Source organism: Hydra vulgaris, chromosome 08, assembly GCF_038396675.1.
Source record: "Hydra vulgaris chromosome 08, alternate assembly HydraT2T_AEP".
NCBI classification, from domain to species: Eukaryota; Metazoa; Cnidaria; class Hydrozoa; order Anthoathecata; family Hydridae; genus Hydra; species Hydra vulgaris.
The window spans coordinates 58,633,443-58,656,557 of NC_088927.1; the positions used below are offsets into that span (position 1 = coordinate 58,633,443).

The following is a 23,115-nucleotide window of genomic DNA, read 5'->3' on the forward strand; positions in this document are numbered from 1 at the left end:
GAGTTAAATGAGTTATAATGGATTGAGGGAGTTTGCATTGGTGTTGTAGCACGAAAAATGAGGTAATTTAATGGAAGAGCTGGCTTTGTTAAAAGATGCTAAAAGCGACTGAATAGTCTCAACCACTAACTTCCATTTGAGAAATGGGTTTTGAATATGTCAATGCATTTGATTTTTTTTGCTGCTAATGACAAATCAAATTGGGTTTGTCAAGTAAATCTTATGCCAATAATACTACATTTTTGGTAGCACGCTTTTTTTTAAATTATGAATGTTTCTTATTCGAGAGGCGTACGGTCTGGAAGAATGCAGATTGAGGCGAGTCGTTTTGAATTAAATTAGTGATCAATGCGGTACTCATTCAAGTTAAACTCGGTGATGATCAATTTATTTGTTTCAGGTACTATAGTAATTATAATTGTTGAACATTTTTGGTGAATGTCATGATGAATGATGAATGCTCAACAACTTTAAAAGCGACATTATTATTAAGTTCTTTGAAAAACTCAACTGAATTTTGCCTCAACAAAAATGCAAAAATACAATTTTTGCATTTTTGTTGACCTGTTTGGAACACGTGTTGGCTTCTGAACCGTGCTTGACTGCGCTTTCCCAGTTGAGAGCTGTGGTCAAACCCGGAGATACTGATTTTGGCTGTTGGAAGAGATTCGCTTTTGACTGAAAAAAGCTGAGATAGGGAAATCTAAAAAGTTTCAGCCGTAAAAAAAAATTTAATTTCTTTTGTTTTTAATATATATAAACGACTAATGTTTTATTATGTTTTATATGTATGTATTGTATATATTATGTTTGCTGATGACACAAACTTATTTTTCTTTAACAGTGACATCTATGTGTTATTTTCAACGATACCTGAACATTTATATTGACGAGAACGTCTCATGGAAACATCATATTATACTGTTTATATATGCCTGCTCGAAAGTTTCAAAAATTTGAATTTTTATATAAGGTGCAAACTTAATTAGATAAAAAAATTAACAAACTCTATTACTCTTGTATTCATAGTTATATAAATTATGGAGTTATATTCTGAGGAACAAATAAAAGCAAGTTAAAATGTCTTTATCGCCGCCAGAAACATGCGATACGTTAAATTAGTTTTGCGGTTAAATAAATTGGATTGCGCATTCCTCAATATTTTTTAATAAAAGTAAAATCCAAGGGATTGCAATCCTGTAGGTCTTTTTCTATCCCGGGATTCCGAGATTAAAAAACAGAATAACATCTACATAAAATTGAATGGATTAAAAACAGAACATTTTTAACCAGAAATATATTTATTAAATAAAGTCAGTTTAATTTTTTATTGTCCGACCGGTTACGAATTTGGGTATCCAGCGGAAAAAAAATGCTCGGTCAGCCTCAACACTTGTCGGCTTCAAGGTTATTAGAAATGAATAAGCTTTTTCTAAATAATTGCCACGTGTACCACCATTTTTAAGTAGTGTCGTTTCTTTTTGAATTTTTTTTTTAGGTGTCCCAAGTAGTCCTTACAGTCTTTTCACAGAGCACAGCGAAAGAGCATTTAATAGGAAGTTCACGCTTCCTTCCCAACCGATGTAGCAAAGCTTGCCTAGAGGTGGAGTTTGAACCACGGATCTTACGTTTATGAGGCAAGTGCGTTACCACTATGCCACCATTTAAGTTTCCTTGATCAAATTCAGCGTATCAGAATCAACTGACGCTCTTACTAGAGCAGGATTGGAAGCGTTTAATCTTTCCAAAGTTTCTACCAAAAGTTTTCGACATTTAAATGAACAAAAATAATTATTTCACAGCCAACTTCTGTGACATGATGAAGTATAAACTCTGTCACTTTATCATGTGACAGAGTTTATACTTCATCATGTCACAGAGTTTATACTTCATCATGTCACAGAGCTTATACTTAATCATGTGATAGAGCTATATAATTTTCATTGACTAAGTAAATATCAATCAATAATTTTTGTATAAAGTTTTTTACTTTGTAAAATAGTTTAAGCATTAACAGAAGGTTGCTCCACCGTGTCTTGCAGCCCATTATTAAAGACAGTTATTTTTCAAACTCAGCTTTAATAAATTTTTGTAAGATGTCGTTCTTGGTAGGTGATCTTCTAAATATTAGTATCAATTTGCGTATTATTTTATGACTGGTCTATAATGGAATTCATTTATTTCAACTTTAGGTCTCACATTTTCATGATTGTAGACCAGTAAATCTTCCTCAATTTTGTCATTTTCGGATAAATCACTGTCAAAAAATTCATTTTTAATTCTGGCTGATTTGCATCAAACCCTTTCTTTTTATTAAGAACATCATCTACAGTCAATTTACATCATTGGTTAAAATACAAAGAAAATCTCTCTCCTACCCCAAATCTCGTTTTCTTGTGCGCCTTAACTTGATGAACTAAACCTATATATACTTTGACCGCATATTTGTTTGTAATTCTGGTTCATTACCTAAGTCAAACAATAACAAAAGCACCTTGAGAATTTCAAGTTAACATATGGTCGCAATTTGAAAATATCATGTTTTAAAAATTACATATTTGCTAAAAATGACGTTTTGAGAAAAATACAAAAAACAAAGAAAAGTCAGTTCTTTACAAAAAAAGTATGAGCCGATTAAAAACATTCACTAAACATTAAAGCACATAATAAAGAAGAATTCGAAGTATAGATAAGATATTGTTGTTTAGAAGGTTGGACAAGTTGACATTTTTATGTTAAAAATGCGTTACTATGGCATTGCTATGGACCTCAAAATCTTGTAATGGCTGTAAGAATGTGGTCCGCGATGGAGATCTTAAGAAAACTATATTTAAGTTAATGTAATTTTGTAAACAATTATTGTATAGAAGTAATAAAAATAAAAGTTGTTTTACTTCATCAAATTGGACGAAGATAAAAATAAGAAATAAAATAAGAGGATTTAGATAAACATTATATTTACCATGGCTATAAAATATTTATCATGGCTATAAAATATTTACCATGGCTATAAAAAGCCTTAATCTACCAAACTTTCCACCATTTTTATGTACGGAAGATACGAGTAAGTTATTTTCTAGCTGGAAACGCTACATTAAACGATTCGAGTTACTTTGCGATTCACTCATAACTACAGATGATAAGCAAAAACTTTCGTTACTTTTTACTTTAATTAGAGATAACACTAACGAAATTTATGAAAACATTATACCGCAAGATACGCTGGTCACATACCAGCAAGCTGTCAAAGCTTTTAATGAACACTTCAAACCCCAAGTAAACTCAAGCTGATATTTGTATCTTCCGTAAAATGGCTCAACGAACAGATGAGATCACTAAGCATTTTTTCGTTCGATTACACGAACAAGCTTTTAAATGTGAGATTTCCGATAAAGATAAAAAAATTAAACAACAAATTGAGCTTAGTACAAACATTTCAAAACTTCGTAAATACAGTTTTCAAAGTCCTAACAAAACTTTACAAGGTTTGTTAACTACTGCAAAAACATTCGAACTCATGGACAATTAAATAGAAGAACTAGAGAAAGAAACGAATAAAAAAAGCGAAGTAAGAATCACATGATAAATAAGTCGCTGAAAAAAATTTGTTGTCGATGTGGAACTGAATTTCCGCACACTAATGCATGTTTAGCTTTAGGGAAAACTTGCTACTTCTGCGGGAACATTGGACATTTTGCAACAGTCTGTAAAAGTAAGAAACAAAAAGAACAGAATACAACAACACATCGAGAGAAATACCAAAGAAATAAACAAATCAATACGAAACCAATAAATACAATTTAAAAGATATCAAAACGGCGGTAACCTAAAGATTTGCGTAGACATGCGAGCCGCTAACAAAGCTATTGGAAGAACGCGTTTCCCGACTCTAACCCTAGACGATGTTATAATAAAACTTAAAGACTCAGCCTTTTTCTCAAAACTAGATTTAATGAAGGCATTTCACCAGCACGAACTTGCGCCGGAATCGAGATCAATTACTACTTTTCAATCCGAAACTCAAATTAAACATTTCACAAGACTTAATTTTGGAGTAAATTCTGCGCAGGAGGAACTACAAAACGCTTTACGATAAGTTTTGAAAGATATAGAAGGAACTCTTAATACTGCTGACGATGTTTTAATACTCGCTTTAAATGCAAAACAACACGATTCAATATTACACAAATTATTGGAAAGATTCAAACAGAGAGGTTTAACTCTAAACTTTGGAAAATACTTATTTGGAAAAGGAAAAGCCAATTTTTTTGGATTTATATTTTCAGAAGAAGAAATGCTACCAGATCCTAAAAAACTTGATAATATCAAAAACATGTCTATAACAGAAAACACTAAAGCTCTCCAAAGCTTTCTCGGGCTTATTAACTATTTTAAGCGTTTCATTCTACACTACAGTCCAACTACTTATCCTTTACGAAAACTTCTTCATAAAGATTCATCATGGAACTTGAACTTTGAGTGCCAGCTTGCGTTCGATAAACTGAAAAACGCTATGACATCAGACTTATGCGTTGGTTACATCGATCCCAATAAAGAAACTACAGTCTTCACCGATGCAAGTCTTGTAGGCATATCGGCAATCATTGTACAAAACACGCTAAATTAACAAGACTTTAGACTCATATCTTATAATTCAAAAGCGCTATCACCTGTACAACAACGCTACTCTACGCTGGAAAGAGAATGTTTAGCTATAATGTACGCCTGCGAACACAACAGGACATTCCTGTTTGGACACCCCTTTAAAATGTACAGCAATCACGAAGCTATTTTGAAGGTTTTAAACAACCCAAATGCTACAGTACCACTTTGCATTGAGCGCATGACTTCACGATTACAGGGATATTCTTTTGATTTACACTACGTTCAATGAAAACATAATATATCTGATTATCCAAGTCGACACCCGGTAGACCTTTGTGACAACGAAAAGCTAGAAAAATTTGTCAACTTTAATGCTGAATACGCATGTCCTAAAGCCCTTTCGCTACTAGATATTCAAAGAGAAACCAAAGCCGATCCTATTCTACGAATACTTACAGAGTTAGTCGCCACTAATACCTGGTATAAACTAACACATCCGAATTGTCCTCCAGAAATAAGAAAGTTTCAAAAAGAGTTACTTGCTTACTGTAAGATTAGCCAAGAACTTTGAGTAAATCAAACATCAGACATTATCCTAAAAGCAAATCGAATTATAATTCCACGATTATAATTACGGTTATACAACTGGCGCATAATAGTCACATGGGACTCGAGAAAACCAAAGCACTACTTAGACAGAGAGTTTACTTTCCTGGCTTAGACACTAAAGTAGAACAATATATAAAACAATGTGCAATTTGTCAAGCACTTGGTAAACAAAACCCACAAGCCGATTTATTAATCACACCAACACCATTGGAAGTTTGGGACACACTTAACATAGATTACCTTGGTCCTTTACCTAACGGATTTTATTTGGTAGTTCTCATAGACCAAACATCAAAATTTCCTATTGTCGATATTATAAATAATACATCCGCTGACCTTCTTATTGTTTTTCTACAGAAAACGATCACAATATATGGAAACCCGAAAAAAATTATCAGCGATAATGGAACACCTTTACTTCATTCAAAATTAATTTGTTTTTTAACAAACTGAATATTGAACATAAACGAATCACGCCGCTTTGGCCGCAAGCTAACTCACAAGCCTAATCATTCATGAAACCACTGATGAAAACAATACGAGCAGCACACATTGAACAATGAGAATGGAAAAAGCAGTTATACAACTTCCTGTTCTCCTACTGTATCACTCCCCATCGCACAACACGTATACCACCATCTACACTCATGTTCAATCGCCTTACAGGTTTCACAATACCCTCATTTCAGACAAGGGTTGATACAAATATTAATGATCAAACCAAGAAGAGGCAAGAAAATGCTAAATTATACAGAAAGAAGTACCATGATTCAAAATACCACGCGAAAAATCCAAATTTAAATATTGGAGATGCAGTACTGATAAAACAAAAAAGGTATAACAAAACTACGGCACCGTTTGAGTTTAAACCCTACACAATTACGGCAAGGAACGGTTCAATGATTACTGCCAAATCTCCCGTTGATAACTCGCAAAAAACTCGGAATGCTTCACACATGAAGAAAATACCGATAGATATACAATTCAATCCGACACCAATTAAAGAAGAGGGAGACGAGGAATACTCTAAGTACGAATCAGTTTCACCAGAAAAGGAAATAACAACTATGCCGATACAGCAAAGCCATTATCAAGAACCGAATCCGAAAACATATCCAAACAGAGAAAGACGTCCTATAGTATTATGGAGGAAATTTTAAAACATTCCCGAACTTAAATAGTAAAACATTTAATTTAAAGAAGAAGGGGAAAATGTAAGAAGGTTCTCCGCGATGGAGATCTTAAGAAAACTATATTTATGTTAATGTAATTTTGTAAAAGATTATTATATAGAAGTAAGCAATAATAAAGGTTGTTTTACTTTATCAAAATTACCAAAGTACATACATTTTTATATACTTATTTATTCATTTTATTAAAAAATTTATAAGCATGTTCTCTGAACTAAAAATATCGATATTTAAAAAATTGAATTTTTCTAAAAAAAAATCCAAAATTAATGGATATTAATTTTGGAATTTGGCTATACCACCTTAAAAGATTTCATTCTTTCTATTGAAAAAATCTTAGAAAATAAAGAATTAATTTATCTTGATGAAATAATGTTTTGAGTTATGTGTGTTCAGTTTTTTACTTTATACTTGACTACAATTTATATTCATATATTTAAGTACGATTTATTTCTTATATGTTAATTTACGTTCTCTTTTTTAAAAAGATGTTTTTATATTATTTTACATCTCTTGTAAAAGGTTTTTAGCTATATGATTATCGCAATCTTCTTTTAAAAGCCTTGTTTGTATTTGTAAAGTGTGTAGTATATACACATTACGTCAAACGTAAATAAAACATTATATATATTATTGTTATTGTGGGTAATTTTATTTTTTCAAAATTTTATTCATTCAAAATGTTGAGAAAATTTACTTATCGAAGGTTTGTTGTTTTACTGTTCATATTTTAAAAAAAAACTCCGACCCTCTCATTTAATTGGCAGATGAGAGTTTTTAAGTTTTCAAATTTAGCCTTAAAACTAAACCTGATAATTTAGCGTAGGGTCATATTTAACTGATAACAATACAATAATGACCAACAATAAACTGATTAAAAATGAGTTATTAATACCTTTTCAAACGTTAAAACTAAACAAAGGATTAGGAGGATAAGCAGTAATGTAATAAAATCTATGCATTATTTAATGACACCACTGTTGCATATTTATTATCTTTCTTTAAAACAAGGAATATTTTCAGAACATTTTAAAACTGCAAGAGTTATACCGGTTTTTAAAACGGGTGATTCTTCTAATGTCTCTTATTATAGAAATCTCCATTCTTCCTTGCTTCTCTAAAATACTGGAACGAATAATGTATAATAGACTATTCTCTTTTCCAGAAATAAATATTTTATATAGCAAACAATTTAGATTCAAAAAGCGTCATTCAACTTATCATACTATTTTTAAACTTGTTCATGATATTTTTCGAACCTTTGATGAAAAAGAGTATACTTTTAGTTATAGTTTTTTAGTATATATTTAGTATAGTTTTTTTATAAACCTTAGCAAAGCCTTTGACACAAATGACCACCATACTTTATTAAAAATCCTAGTAAATTACGGAATTAAGAATGCAAATATAGTTTGGTTTAAAAACTACTCGTCTAATAGAAAGCAGTATGTTTCTTATGGTGGTGGTAAAACTGTAAATAAGGCAATCACTTGTGGAGTTCCTCAAGGATCCATTTTAGGACCGCGTTTGTTTAAATTATACAGTAACAACTTAAGAAGAGAGAATATTTTTAATATATAATACCAATTTACGCTCGGAATATTTTAGACTCAAATTTGTTTGCTGACAATACCAATTTCTTTTATTCCCATAGTAATATAAAATATCTATTTAAAACAATCAATAAAGACCTGTTAAAAGTAACTGAATGGTTTAATACAAATAAATTGTTATTAAACTTAACCAAAACTAAGTATATTTTTTTTATCGCTTTTATCAAAGAGACAAAATTTCTCTTAAGCTCCCAAATGTTAGCATTAGGAATCAATTTATAAAAAGAGAACACTCATTGAAGTTTCTAGGTGTTCATTTTGACGAAAATGTCACATGGATAAGTCACATAAAATTAATCGAAAATGAAAGTTTTTAAAATATTGGCATACTTTATAAGGTAAAACCTTACCTACATCAAATTTGCCTAAAATATATCTACTTCTCTTTTATTCATTGTTATCTCAACTATGCTAAGATTGCTTGGTGCAGCACTAATAAATAAAAAATAAACAAACTGGGGCCGTATTCTCATCTCTCCGTTAAGCTTAACGAAGCGTTAGTCAAAAATTTCTTTTAAGTTACATTAATAAAAACTTTATTTAAAATTATAATTTTTTAAACATAAATGTTTTATTTTGGTATAAGTTTTATTTTAATGAATTTATATAAATTTTTGTCAATTCTTTACTTAGAAATATTGTAATGAAATTTCAGACAAAAGCTCCTTTAAGCTTAACGGAGAGATGAGAATACGGCCCCAGTTCAACAAACAAAAACATTAGAGTAATATCCAACGCTGACTGTCTCTCTCATTCACAACCACTATTTAAAAATCTAAAAAATTTTAAATGCTTACCAAATAAATATATATCATCATTAAATTTTTATGTACAAAATTAATAACGATACGATGCCTAATATTTTTAAAATGCTATTTAAAAAAATACAGCCCAAATATTTTACTAGACATGCAAACAATAATCATATTCAAGCTCAAACTCACTTTGAAGCCACTAAATTTTCTATGGAGTATAGAAATCAGAAACGACATCAAAACGCTTGCAAACATAAATATTTTTAAATCAAAACTAAAAGAAATAATTTTAATTAATCAAAACTTGAAGGACTTCTTCTAGAGCTAAATCTAATTGTAGTTCTTTAAAATATTGTATAGTATATTTTCATTTTATTTGCAAAGATTTAAAAAGTTCTGTTTTTTAAAAAGTTCTTTTTTCTAATTTTATTTTTTTTATTATATTTCAACGCCGGCTCTATTCCAATAACGACATTGTAAGAAAGGAGGCGTGAATTTCTAGTTAAATGCTCTCCCGCGGTACTCCGTGATAAGACCGCAAGGACTTCTGGGAACACCTAAATAACAAAACAACAACAAAAAAAACTTAAAAATTTTATAAAATTTTTAATTCTTTTCACTATATTACTAAATTCGGAATTCTTAATCGTAATAATTGAAAACTGTTATATACAATTTTGAATATTTCTTTTGTTTTTTTTTGTTTTTTCTTTTATTACTGAAAATACATTTTAGAATTTATTATCTTTTTTTTTTTTTTTTTTCAATTTTTTTGTATTTGTATTTAACAACATTTTTAATGACAAGATTTAATGGCTATATTGTTTACGGATTATTGGGGACGATAAGACTATTTTGTCTTCTTCTTGCCTCGTATATTTTTATACTTAAAAAATACGAAAGTTGTAATTATTTTTAACAGCAAATTTATAATTAAAAACAACATTAAAAAAAAAAAAAAAGAGAGAATTAATTTATTCGTTATATTTTGAACTGAATAGCTTAGACCGTCATCATACCTAAAATAATGCTAATATAAAAGCCGTTTCATCATAGACCATATTAAAAAATCGTTAAAAAAGATAATGTAAGAATAAGATTAATAAAAATAATTTTGTTATTTTAAAATTTTTATAAATGTGAACAAAAAGTATTCTTTTAAGATTAAAAAAAATGGAATATTTATAATCTTAAAAGAATACTTTTATCCTTCCTTCATCTTACTTTCCTGATTCATATAATTTGCAATCTTTTAAGTCGTCCGTCAATCGATATCTTGCTCTACAATCTTTATCTTTTCTCAGTAACTTCCAACTTTAATTAGTGGTTGCTTTAAGCCTTGTTGGAAGCGAAGATGTTTAAAAAAAAAAAAAAAGGTCACGTGCACAAACTTAAATCGGTGATAATTTTTGTTTTACAGTCAGAAACTCTTTTTACAATATAGTCATTCAAATCAATATTTATAAAATTTAGGTTAGTATAAAGATGCTTAACTTGTCTATTAGCTTAATATGGTGATCGCATTGATTTATTTTCATTATTTAAATATCGCATTAATTTATTTCATTATTTGAGCAGCCTTGACGCAGTGATTTGAGTTCTGGCTCATAACCCAGAGATCCGGGGTTCGACGCTGGCTTGGCCTAATAAGCGACAATGGTAAGGAAGGAGGCGTGAGCTTCTAGTTAAATGCTCTCCTGCGGTGCTCCGTGATAAGACCGTATGGACTTCTAGGAGCACCTAAATAACCTAAAAAATAAAAAAAAGTTATTTACAATATTTAATGCATAAGTATGCGCTGTGCACTCGCTAATTTCAAAACTTGTCTATATGTCACAATTGTTATTATTGCTGTTAATATTTATATCTTTACTTATTGAAGATGTAGATGATTGTCATTAGTTACTTCACTGTTGTAAATCAAAGATTTATTTTCTGATTGAAAAAATGCATCAGTTTTTACAATAAAAACTGATTTTACATTAAAGAGTCTTTTTTAATTAAATCTTGCTTAAGCTTGGTCTTTTTTTTTTTTTAAAGTTCCACTATACATTGAATTTTCTTTTTGTAGACATTTTACTTAAAATATCTACAATATATTTTTTTTGCCCCCAAATTTTATTCAACAACTTTAAAAACAATTCATTATTTACCTAGTTACATCTTTAGTTTTATTTTATTTTTTAGTTTTAGTTAATTAATAAAACTAATACTTAATCATGAATTTGCAATTCTTATTTATTAACTATAATATTTAAATAAACATTTAAAACCGCCATTCGTATCTACTGGTTTTATCGATGACATTTCAATCAGCTGTACATATAATTTTACTAAACGGAACTAAAAACTATAAAAAGTAAAAAATAAAAAAAAGAGTTATATGTTATTTAATTAATAGAATTATAAATTAACGGTTACTCAATATAAGTATCAAGCGAAAAATAAATACTACCGGGTGGAATACACTTATATTTATTTTAGCATTTTTAATCATGACCATAATTTCCATAAATTTAACGCTATATGAAGTTTACTTATCCTAAAGTTCTACATGGCTTTTGTGCTTGAAAATTATTGATTTCGGTTTAAAAGCAGACGGCAAAGATAAAACTTAGCATGAAATTTTCTCTTTGATATCTATTTACTTGAAACTTCACTTCGGCGACGCAGCCTCCTCGAAAACCGAGTATTTGAAACTAGAAAAAACAACATTTGTAACCTAAATTAACTTTTTATCAGTTGTTATTTTTATATTAATAAATTCCACTAATTAATCTTAAGTAACGCAACCTAATGAAACATAAATTGCACCAAATATTTAGTCTCGAAAAAGGGTTTTATGAGTGCCTTAAAAAAAGAAAAAAGAAATGACGTTATTTGTTGCACGACTCTCTAATGCGATAAACTAAATTTTTTATTTATTCGCAAACACAGATTTTAAATGGTTTATTTAAAGACAACGCAACCAGTTATACAACAGTGCATATAAACAAAACTCTGCTTTTTTTTAGAACTGTAAAGAAAAAACTTTTACTGTCAAAATAACACTGGCAAAGTGATTCCAGTATATTTTAAAAATAAACTGAGAGAAATCTAAATGAAGAGTGCAAACGTGTTGGGAGAGTCAGTAAAAACATAGGAGCATTTAAAGAAAGATAAATTTCAAAAGTAGTAACACCAATACATTACTAACCCTTACTATTTGTTATATAAATATTTTTAAAAATTCTGGTAGAAATGGTCATTGGGTTCTTGCTCTCCTCTTTAGGGTTGCATTAGTTTTATTGTTCATAAAGTATCTTCCATTACATAATTGTATTATATACAAATTTTGCTGTCTGAACTTGGATCCAATGCAGCGGCTCATATTAGTACATTGATATTTTTACTTGCCAAAAACATCTTGCATTAGAATTGGTGTTACCCTGCTGATCAGTGTTCATACATTTTTATATTACATATTTAGACATAGTGACATTTTTTTAGTAATAGGTTGTCAAAGGGTTATATAAAAAAAAAAAAACTATTTTCATCAGGTTTTTTCTAAAATTAAGGCATAGTTATAATTAAAGTATGAATTATAGTTATAAAATATATGTTAAAAGGCTGTTGCTAAAAGAAAGCTATCTAGTAGAACTATAACAATATGATGCGAGTCACCCGAACAAACATCAATTTCAGACTTTTTTTGTTTGTAGTATATATTATATATACAAAAATATATATTTCACACAAGATCATATACTTCTTTATACATGTATATAATATTTTTAAGTCGGATATTTTCAAAAAGTGAACAGATATCGCTATGAAAAAAATAAAAATATATTTGGATATATTTCTTATCATAGTCACATTATTTTTGAACTTATTTATAAAACGACAAAAAAGCTGCTCAAAAATGGCATTAACATTTTGATATATAGAGAAGGATATTTGCAAGGCAGTTTAAGACGTAAAGAGGTAAATTTGGCATTTTAAGTGTCCTAAAAGTTAATTAATATATAATCTGTTTTTACTGTACGAAATTAGTGTTGTTATTAGTGTTATGATTATTTTTATATTAATGTTTTTTTAATGTAATTATTGTTTATTTTTGTTGTTGTTATTATTATTATTATTATTGTTGTTGTTATTAATTTTAATGTTATTGTTACTATTATTATTATTTTAGTATAGTATGTAGGGGTAGATTAGGATGTAGGGGTAGATTAGTATGTAGGGGTAGATTAGGGTGTAGGGGTAGATTAGGATGTAGGGGTAGATTAGGATGTAGGGGTAGATTAGGATGTAGGGGTAGATTAGGGTGTAGGGGTAGATTAGGATGTAGGGGTAGATTAGGATGTAGGGGTAGATTAGGGTGTAGGGGTAGATTAGGATGTAGGGGTAGATTAGTATGTAGGGGTAGATTAGTATGTAGGGGTAGATTAGGATGTAGGGGTAGATTAGGATGTAGGGGTAGATTAGGATGTAGGGGTAGATTAGGATGTAGGGGTAGATTAGGATGTAGGGGTAGATTAGGATGTAGGGGTAGATTAGGATGTAGGGGTAGATTAGGATGTAGGGGTAGATTAGTATGTAGGGGTAGATTAGGATGTAGGGGTAGATTAGGATGTAGGGGTAGATTAGTATGTAGGGGTAGATTAGGGTGTAGGGGTAGATTAGGATGTAGGGGTAGATTAGGATGTAGGGGTAGATTAGGATGTAGGGGTAGATTAGGATGTATGGGTAGATTAGGATGTAGGGGTAGATTAGGGTGTAGGGGTAGATTAGGATGTAGGGGTAGATTAGTATGTAGGGGTAGATTAGGGTATTTTGAGCACCTTAAGCAAAAATTGGAATATTTTCAATAATAATGCTGGATCCAAAATTTTTGTGAATAAACAATATTTAGGAACCACTACTCTTGATTCAAATAGATATTTGGGCACCCTAAATTTTTCTTTAAAACATTGAGGTTTTAAAAAAGTAGCAAAAAGTGCTTATATTACCCAGAAAAAGGCTGCAAGTGAAAAATAAATAAAAATAAATGTTATTTTTGTTCTTTAATAACTTAATTATTTTAATGCATAGGTTTAAAATTATATATCTTATAAGATTATATTTATAAAACCATGAAAGTAAATTTATTTTATCTTTTCTCTTTAATCTCTAAAGACAAAAACGCTAATTACTAAAATAAAAGCATGGGTTATTTTTATTGCAAAGACATTCCATGAATTACTCATAAAATATAATTAACTTTTTTGAAGAATTAACAATAATATGGTGGAAAATATTCATCAGCAGTTTTTATTTTGATTGAATTTCGCTTTTTAATACAATGAAAATACTTTTTTTGTTTTTTATAAGTGTTGCTTTTTGTCAAAGCTGCACCAAAAATAAAATTGAAGATTTTGGTAATGGCGAATTCACACTAGTCGGTCTTTTTCCCATGAATTGCTCTTTTCCTAATGAAATCGACAACAGATCTATTGCTTGGATAGAAGCAATGAAATATACTGTAGTAGAGGCAAATAAGTTTTTCAATTATAATATATTTAATTACGTTATTTACGATACATACGATCCTATCAATATGGATATGACTTCACTTGCTGTTTTGGATTCTTTCAAAATTTTAGAAACCAATACGTGCAGCAGTTGTCAACTGAATAAAAGATTAGATTCGGAATATGATATTTTAGGTTTCGTAGGTCCATCTGAATCGTCTACTTCTATTTACGTTCATCAACTTACTACACCTTATGAAAACTTCCCGATCATAAGCTACGCTGCAGTAAGCGATGATTTAAATGACCAAACACTTTATCCAAACCTATTTCGAATGCTCCCTGACGACAATAGCCAATCTGAGTTTATCATGAAAGTATTAAAAAAATACAGATGGACTTATATATCTCTAGTAGCAGTAGACAGTTCATATGGAAGAGGCGGACTTGAAGTTTCTAAACTAAAATACGAAAAAGAAGGGATTTGCTTTGATGTTCTTGAAATACTTCCACAGGCTTATGATTTAATACGCTACACTAAAATTGCAACAAAATTAAAAGGTAGCAAAGCAACAGTTATAATATTTTGGGGACAATACAAACCTTTGCAAAATTTATTACATGAAACAACAAAAACAAATATTACTAGTCGAACGTGGATATTGAGTAAAGCAGTGGGTAAAAACGTATTTTTTTTTAATTTTGAAAAAAAAAAAAATGATACATTTCTTTTTGTCGTCGAAACAATGGGAGAAGATGAACTTTTTAAAGATTTCTTTTACAGTTTAAATTTTAAAAACTCAAGTCAGTCGCTAAAAGTCATCTTTAAAAAGTACGGAGTCGACGAAAATAATCTGAGCTTTAACGCTGGAGAAATTAAGGAAGTGTTTGACTTAAGCGGAGTTGCGGCCGTTCAAAACGCTGTCAAAGTGTTCATTGAGAGTTTTTGCCAATATCAAGGAATTTCTTGCAATAGAAAATTACCAACAAAGTTTCAATTTCAAAAAATTAATAACAGAACTAAACTTAGGGAAATAATAAAAGAGATTTCATTTAATGCAACAAAAAATTCAAAAAACTTTAGATTTAACTCAAAACAAAATTCTGATCTAGTCTTTTTTGAGCTTTTTACTTACTTTAAATCTGAATTTTCATTGCTTGATAGATGGTCTTTTAATGCAACAAATCTGGATATAATAAATAATACAAAGCAAAATCTTTCTGAAATAACTTCCATTTGCTCAATCCCTTGCCCGCCAGGATACAAAAAAATTGTTTCGCTTGCAAAATGTTGTTGGAACTGCTCTGCCTGTCTTGGAAATACGAAAGCTAAGGATGACAGTTGCATGGAATGTGAAATTGATTCCTTTTCAAATCCAGAAAAAACTGATTGTATTAAGCACCAACGCATTTTTTGGAGTTTTAATTACCGTGAACAATCTTTGCAACAAGTGGGAGCATTGGTCTTCTCCTGCATAGGTGTATTAATTACATTAGTTTTTGTAATTACTTTTGTTAAAAATAAATCAACTCCAATAGTCCGTTCATGTTATTTTGAGTTGTCATTAATTCAAATGATTATGCATCTTATATGGTTTCTTTTACAACTTCTCGTTTTTGGTGAGGAGTCCGAGTTAAAATGTCAAATACGAATTTATTTCGGTAGTTTTATTCATGTGGTTATAGTTACCATTTTATTAGCAAAAACAACTCGTCTTGTTGGAATTTTTAGTTTTCCTGTCCCAAGTAATCTCTTAAAAGAAGATAAACTTTACTTAAGATTTAAAGTTGCTGTAGTTCTTGTTTTTTTCCCTTGTATCTATATATCAATAATTTTTGTTGCACAGTATAGCAGATTTAAAATAGATGTTTCAGATGTACAAGATATGACACTGTTTACAGTAGAAAAATACTGTGATTCAACCAGTTTTTCCATAATTCACTTATGTTTTGCATTAACAGTTTCGTTTTTTTGCGGACTTCAATGTTTTAAAGGGCGAAAACTTCCAGAGATGTATAACGAAAATAAATTCATCGCCTACTCGTTGTTTTTTTCAAACATAATGCTGTGCGTGATTATCATGCTTAACAGTAGCAATCTTTACTTAGGCGGTAGGAAACTCGCTTATTGCTTGCTAACAACTACATCAAATATACTTCTAATAAGCATGTTGTTTTTTTATCGAGTGAAGTTGATATGGATGAATCCACGCCTAAATACTAAAATAGAATTCCACAGAAATCGTTTTAATGGAATTTATAGAAATGAACATCAAAGTTCTATTAACTCTAATAGCTCCAGTTTAAACCTTGTTTGTAATACTCACTATGAACTCTAATTTAAAAAAAAACTCGTAAGCAATGAATGTAATCAAAATTTTTTAAATAAAATCAAATATTAGCACTCAAAAACACCGGCAGTCAAAAAACAATGACAAAAAATCAGTTCAAAAAGTATTTGTTATCTTTTCTTGATAATAATGAACTTTGTATGGTAAACAAACAGAGGGGTGATTCTACGAATAAAATGAGAAGTTATTTTAAAAAGTACCTACTGAAAAAAAATATGACCCTATTCCTGATAAAACCAACATCAGTCGTAAACCTTTAAGCCAAATGCCTTCAAAGGTTCTCATTTTGTTGTGTTCGAGACACATTTAGTGGGTTGGATTCCTTATTCCTTAACATTTTGTCCATCGAGTTTAGAGAATTTTTGGAGTAATAAGAACTTACTAAATCTCGCCAAAATAAATAGTTGACATGATACTTGTGATTGAACGGAAGGAGTTGCGTTTCTAAACATTCATCAACACAGATTGGTGTATCAATTGCTACAACCTTGGAATTACGAAATAATGACCTAGCTATACGACGATTGGAGACAGCAATCCAAATTAAGATTTTTTCTATTTTCCTCAAAACAAAAACTATCTTGGCATGTTTCTTTGATTTTTGTGTAATATCCATCTTTTCTATTTTTTTAATATAATATCCAGCATTTCTATGCATTTTATCATATGCAAAACCAAATTATTTCTCTTCATCAACTAAACTTTACTGAATAATGGTGACTCATTTTTAAGTTAGGGATCGTCCATAATGTACGTACGCTCGGAGAGGAAGAAGGGTCTGCAAATATGAGATAGGGGGGGGGGAGCAGTGAGTCAATTATAAAAGTATGGAGACTCTAAATTTAAAAAAATATCATAAAATATTGGGTTGGTAGGTTAAAAGCGTAGGTACTTTTAGGGAGGTAGAGGGTACTCAAAAAAGCATATGGCGAAATATGGGAGGTGGGGTGTAAGCGAAAAAAAAGCGTACGTACCTTATGGGCGACCCCTTATGCGTTTATTTTTTATTAATTTTATTTATAACTTTAGAACTTCTTGATGTTTTATTGTAAAAACAGTGTTTAGTAAGCGTCTGCGTCTTTAAATAAAAAGTCTTGTTAAACTCATTTTAGCAAGACAAGACAAGACAATACCAAGACAAGACGAGACAAGACCATTTTAGTCTTGTCTTGAAAAGTCTCGAATGAATCAAGCCCAACCTTAAAAAATAACTAGTAATTCAAGAAATAACAAGACTTTTCTTGGTATTTTTTAAATCAAGACTAGACTAATCAACCTGACAGATTTCTAAGATGACCCAGTCGGCATATCTAGTATTGTAAATACTCGGAGTATTGATCAAGTATAACATACCGCCATTGATACCATAAAAATACGCATTTAGTTTTAAGTTTCGAATTCGAGTTCAATACCACATATTTATCAAAAATACGTATTATTTAATATTTGATCAAAATCGGATATGATATCGCACCCGATTTTGATCAAATATCAACATATAACGGAAAAACGAAAATCTTTGCTTTAAAGCGTATGCTTAAACTGAAATTGCGAAAGCAAAATTTAAATTAAAAAGTTTTACATATGTTATATAAAGTTAAATAAATGTATTGTGTTTTATAGCTATTATATATGTTTATATTATGTTGTTTCCATGTTTTCAAAGTGTGTGACTTGGAAAACGTGTTGAGCAAGATTTTGCGTAAAGCTGTTATTTATGTTACTAATGTTGTTACATTTGGCTTACCTTTATGCCAAGTCCAGTCAATGTTCAAACTTCAATGTTGCATATGTCATTTTTAAGTAGTTTCTAGACTTTTCTAAATGTGTTTCTTATTCACATGGTTTTACAAGTAAGGTCTGCAAGCAAATTTGAGCTGAAAATGTTTTTTAGCTTTTAAGGAGAATTAGCGTTATTTTTTGTTTCGTGATTTTGTTGATTTTGTTTTTTGATTTGTGTGTGCTGATCGTTATAAAACTTTATTGTTACGTTTATAAAATTCTTGTCGTAATATTATTAAAGTTAATTGATGTAATTTATTAATCAAGTCATAAGCTATTTTTGTATATAATTACGCCCTCGAGAATTTTTGTTTCTGTATAAAAGTTGTAAATAGAATTTAATAAAAAGAATCAAAAATAAAAGTAAAACAAAGTTGTCGTATTAACATGTCTAATTTACTTTGTTTAAATATAGTAGTTCTAACAAATAAATGTTTGTTTGTTCTTGGTTTTTTACTTATCTGTTTTCAGATTCTTATAAACTAGGCAACTCAGCTAAGCAAGTTTTGTTTTATTTTTTAGTGCTATTGGAAAAAGCTGAAAGTTATTTTTTAGACCGATTGAAAAGAGCTAAAGTGTTTTTTAGTTACTTCACACGGTGTAACTGATACTGGTTTGAGTAAATTTACTATTTTGTTTTATTTTATATTGGATTTTTTTTATATTTGATATATATTATATTAAATACATAAAAAAAGTTTTGACACGAAAGTTTATAAACTTAAATCTTTTACTCTAAAGTAATTATAATTACTTTAGAGTAAAATATACTGACTGACATTGCTTCAATTTTTTATACAAGATTTTGCATTTATTATTTTAGTTCATTAAGGTAAAAATAATTTTAAACTTTTTTATTTGTAGATTCTTTGTTAAATTAAAAATAATTGATGTAAATTAATATTGCTTAATATTTTTGATAAACGACTTATGTATATAAACATATAAAAAGATATGGATTTCAATAAATCTTAAGTTTAAATATAGTCTTTGATAAGAAAAGATCACAACTTGTATGATTCTTTCACTTTCATTTATTCAATTGTAACAATAGTAAGATTACTAGTAATATGTTTAATGATAACAGTGAAATTGAAATAGATAGTATTAGGCTCAACGAAGTTATTAATGTAAATGCTAATAGGCAACTGGAAAATAGTTGTCAAATAAAAAAAATTGATCTAGGCAGGATGAAATTAATCGTTGTTGAAATGTAAGAAATGCAACTCGGCGTGCAGAAAACTTACTTGACAGAATTCAGTGTCAAGCAGTGTTAATGTCTGTTAATTTGATTTTACTTTAGATACTTTAGAACAAAGCAAAGTATGAGTTTAACTATTTATTGTAACAATTAACACTTTTAAATCTAAATAATTTTACTATTTTTTTTATAATTTCTATCATAATTATGTTCTTTTTTTCGTTTTTTTTTTTTAGTTTGTCTTTCCTTTGTCATCTTTTGATTAGTTAGCTAACTGTTGAAACATGGTTTTAATTTTGTAAATTTAGTATGATGTGAAATTTACTCTATTTATCATTAGTCGACAGTTAGAGAGAAGCTGGAGCTTAATTAAGAAATGCTGGAAATTAGCTTTTAATTAAAGTAAAAATAACTTATTTACTGGTAACATAATAAAACCAGTTACTACTATTTATTCCGTGCTTTTTTACATTTGTTAACATGCTGCTTTGGAAACACTTTCTTTCTCTCACTCTCTCTCTTAGATGAGAGGGAGATTTAATAAAACTTATGTAATTACTGAGTTCTTACGTATTTCTTAATATCACAAATGATAATGACCATTTATAAGAAATATTTAACGAGTTGCTTGCTATTTTATGATATAGTTGCTCAAATTGTTTAACTATAATTGTCCCGTGATTGTTCAAATATTGAATAAATAAAATCTTTTTACTCCAAGTATTTAGGTTAATAAAATATCTTATTAAGTTGTGGTGTTATTTACCAGCGTTACTATAGTAACAATGTATACATTGTGTTGTCTAGCCTTTTTATAATATTTTTTAATTATTCTGTAGACAGAATATATATTTTCTGTAATTATTATCCTAATTCTACTAACAATAAAATGCAAATAGTACTTTTGTAATTGAAAACTGTTATTTTTTTTTCATGTCTTTTTTTAGGTATTTGCAGGCTTTACTTGACTTTTCTTTTCTGGTACTTGTGTTGTGACAGATTTTAAAAAGAACTCAACTGATGTTAATGCCGTTTTTATGTCGTTACCATAAGCAATGACGTTGCTGATACGGAGTCAAAGTTAAAATATTTATAGATAAATTTGTATTTAATATTTTATTTAATATTTTATATCAAGTTATTAATGTGTTTTTATTGTTATTAATGATTTAATAACTCATAACCCGTACTACGGGTTGCTTACTGCTAGTCATTAGCATTATGTTATGAATTTATATTAGTTAATAAAATTGTATTGAATATTTTCTGGTTATCGTGTTTTATACGTGTTTAAATGGGGGTTTGATACTCAGTAGGCGTCGTATTGTATACCTGCCTTTATACGCATCTGATGTCTATTTTTAATGCGCGTTTGACACGATAAAATGGCTAACATAAAATTCGTAAATAATGCGAATTCTGGAAAGTTTTAAATGCGCATGTAAACCAGGGAAATATCGTATTGAATATTCTCTGGTTATCATGTTTTACACGTGTTTACAAGAGTTTCAAATGCGAGTTTGGTACTCAGTAGGCGTCGTATTGTATACCTGTCTTTATACGCATCTAATGCGTATTTCTAATGCGTGTTCGACACGATAAAATGGCTAACATACATACCACATCGATACGTATTTAAACGAGTTTGCCGACTGGGGAGTTCACAAGTTTAACCTTGTACTAAGGGGTCATTAATAACGTACGTCACGCTAATTGGGCGGGAGGGGGGAAGGGCGGGGAGGGGAAGCAAAATTTTGTGACAAGGAGAGGGAGAGGGTTAGTCGAATGTGACGTCACAAAAATTATTTTAGTATTACAGTTTAATTATTAGGCGTTCAATTGAAGGAGTGTTTTAGATTGTCCAAATTTTTATTCACTCTTGATATGTCTTGAAACATTTCAAGACTATAATGGAATTGTCTTGGTATTGGTATTGAAATAATTTTTTTACGAGACGCAGACCCTTAGTGTTTAGTTTGTTAGATATATGACTTTGTGTTTTTTTATTATACGACCTATCTAACTTTTTTGTTACACATATCATAAATTTTACGATAAACACGATAAACCATTATTTTATGATAAACGCGATTATTATTATTTTTATCATAAGTTTTATATCGCTGATTAACAATGTTACAGTTTTCATATAACCATGTAAAAGTAAATAACATCGTAAACATTAAAACTTGATGAAAACGTTTTTAATTTTTAATTTTATATATATATATATATATATATATATATATATGTATATATATATATATATATATATATATATATATATATATATATATATATATATATATATATATATATATATATATATATATATATATATATATATATATATATATATATATATATATATATATATATATATATATATAGGGCTACAATAGTCCTGATTTGAAGGGTCTGTCCTGACTGTCCTGATCAGGTGCCAAAATGTTCTGATTTTAAAAAACTAAAACAAAAAAGAAAAAAATATCAGTTTGACAAAAACTAAAAAATAAAGCAAAGAGAAAAATGTTGACTTGGCAACTCCAACTTCCCCATTCAATTTTTACTATTTTCTTGCAATTTTAGGCAGTGCTGGCAAAAATGGCAGTGGTAGCAGACATAATAAGACATGGTCAGCTTCAGACATTCAACAAAACAATTCTGAGAATTGGAAAAACAAGAGCAAGTGCATGTGATATTGTTAATGAGATAAAAATATTGCAGAATAATCTGAAGGAGAGATTTGAGAATAAGTTTATTCCACTGGAAGCTAAAAAGATACTTGCAAAACTATTTGAAGACGGAATTATTGACGAAATTGCTGTCAAAAAAGAATTTACTGGTTTTTACGAGAGATGACTTTCTTATATTGACATTTGGAAAGATAGCTTTGCTGATGCTGAAAAGTTCATGTGGATTCAAATCAGTGCAATAACATTTCCAGAGTTGGAAGAAGCTGCAGAAAGAATTAACCGAAAAATTGGACGTACAGCAATAAATACTGATGAACTATTTGATGAAGTTGTTTTGGTCAAGGCATACTTGTTAACTAATTCTGAAACTTGGAAATCTGATGATATGAGTTGTAAAGAAAAATGGGTCCTGATGATGAAACATTTTGTAGAAAAGGGCATTTCAGTAGCAAATGTTTCACTGGTGTTGGAATACATTTTCAGTCTTCCTGAAACTTCAGCTGCTGTGGAAAGAGTGTTTTCATTGATGAACAATATTTGGTCTCCTGAAAGAGGTTCTTTGCTAGTTTCTACTGTGAAAAGTTTGCTTTTTTGTAAGTTAAATATTGATCTCAATTGCTCACAGTTCTATGAAAAGATAAAAAATGACCAGTTGTTCCTGAAAAAAGTACACTCTAGTGAAAAGTATGACTGGTTTAAAAGCAAAGAAAAGAAATAATTCTTGTAGTCATTACAAAAATGTAAAATAAAGCTGGTTTTTAATGTTGTATTTTTTGTCATTTTCACTTTTAGTGTGACGAGCTTTTGTCCTGATTTAA

General features: G+C 29.4%; 1 protein-coding gene and 1 long non-coding RNA gene across 2 annotated transcripts; both read left to right on the top strand.

The window, feature by feature from the left end:
• Positions 1 to 14,098: 14,098 nt before the first annotated feature.
• On the top strand, positions 14,099 to 16,606 carry LOC136083487 (extracellular calcium-sensing receptor-like). Its single transcript, XM_065802890.1, has one exon. It carries the CDS (start codon positions 14,099 to 14,101, stop codon positions 16,604 to 16,606), a length of 2,508 nt encoding a protein of 835 aa, XP_065658962.1.
• A 2,158-nt stretch (positions 16,607 to 18,764) lies between these two features.
• Positions 18,765 to 20,742, top strand: LOC136084399 (uncharacterized). Its single transcript, XR_010640539.1, has 2 exons — positions 18,765 to 19,019; positions 20,549 to 20,742. It is a non-coding gene; the product is annotated as an uncharacterized LOC136084399 (long non-coding RNA).
• The last annotated feature ends 2,373 nt before the right edge of the window (positions 20,743 to 23,115 follow it).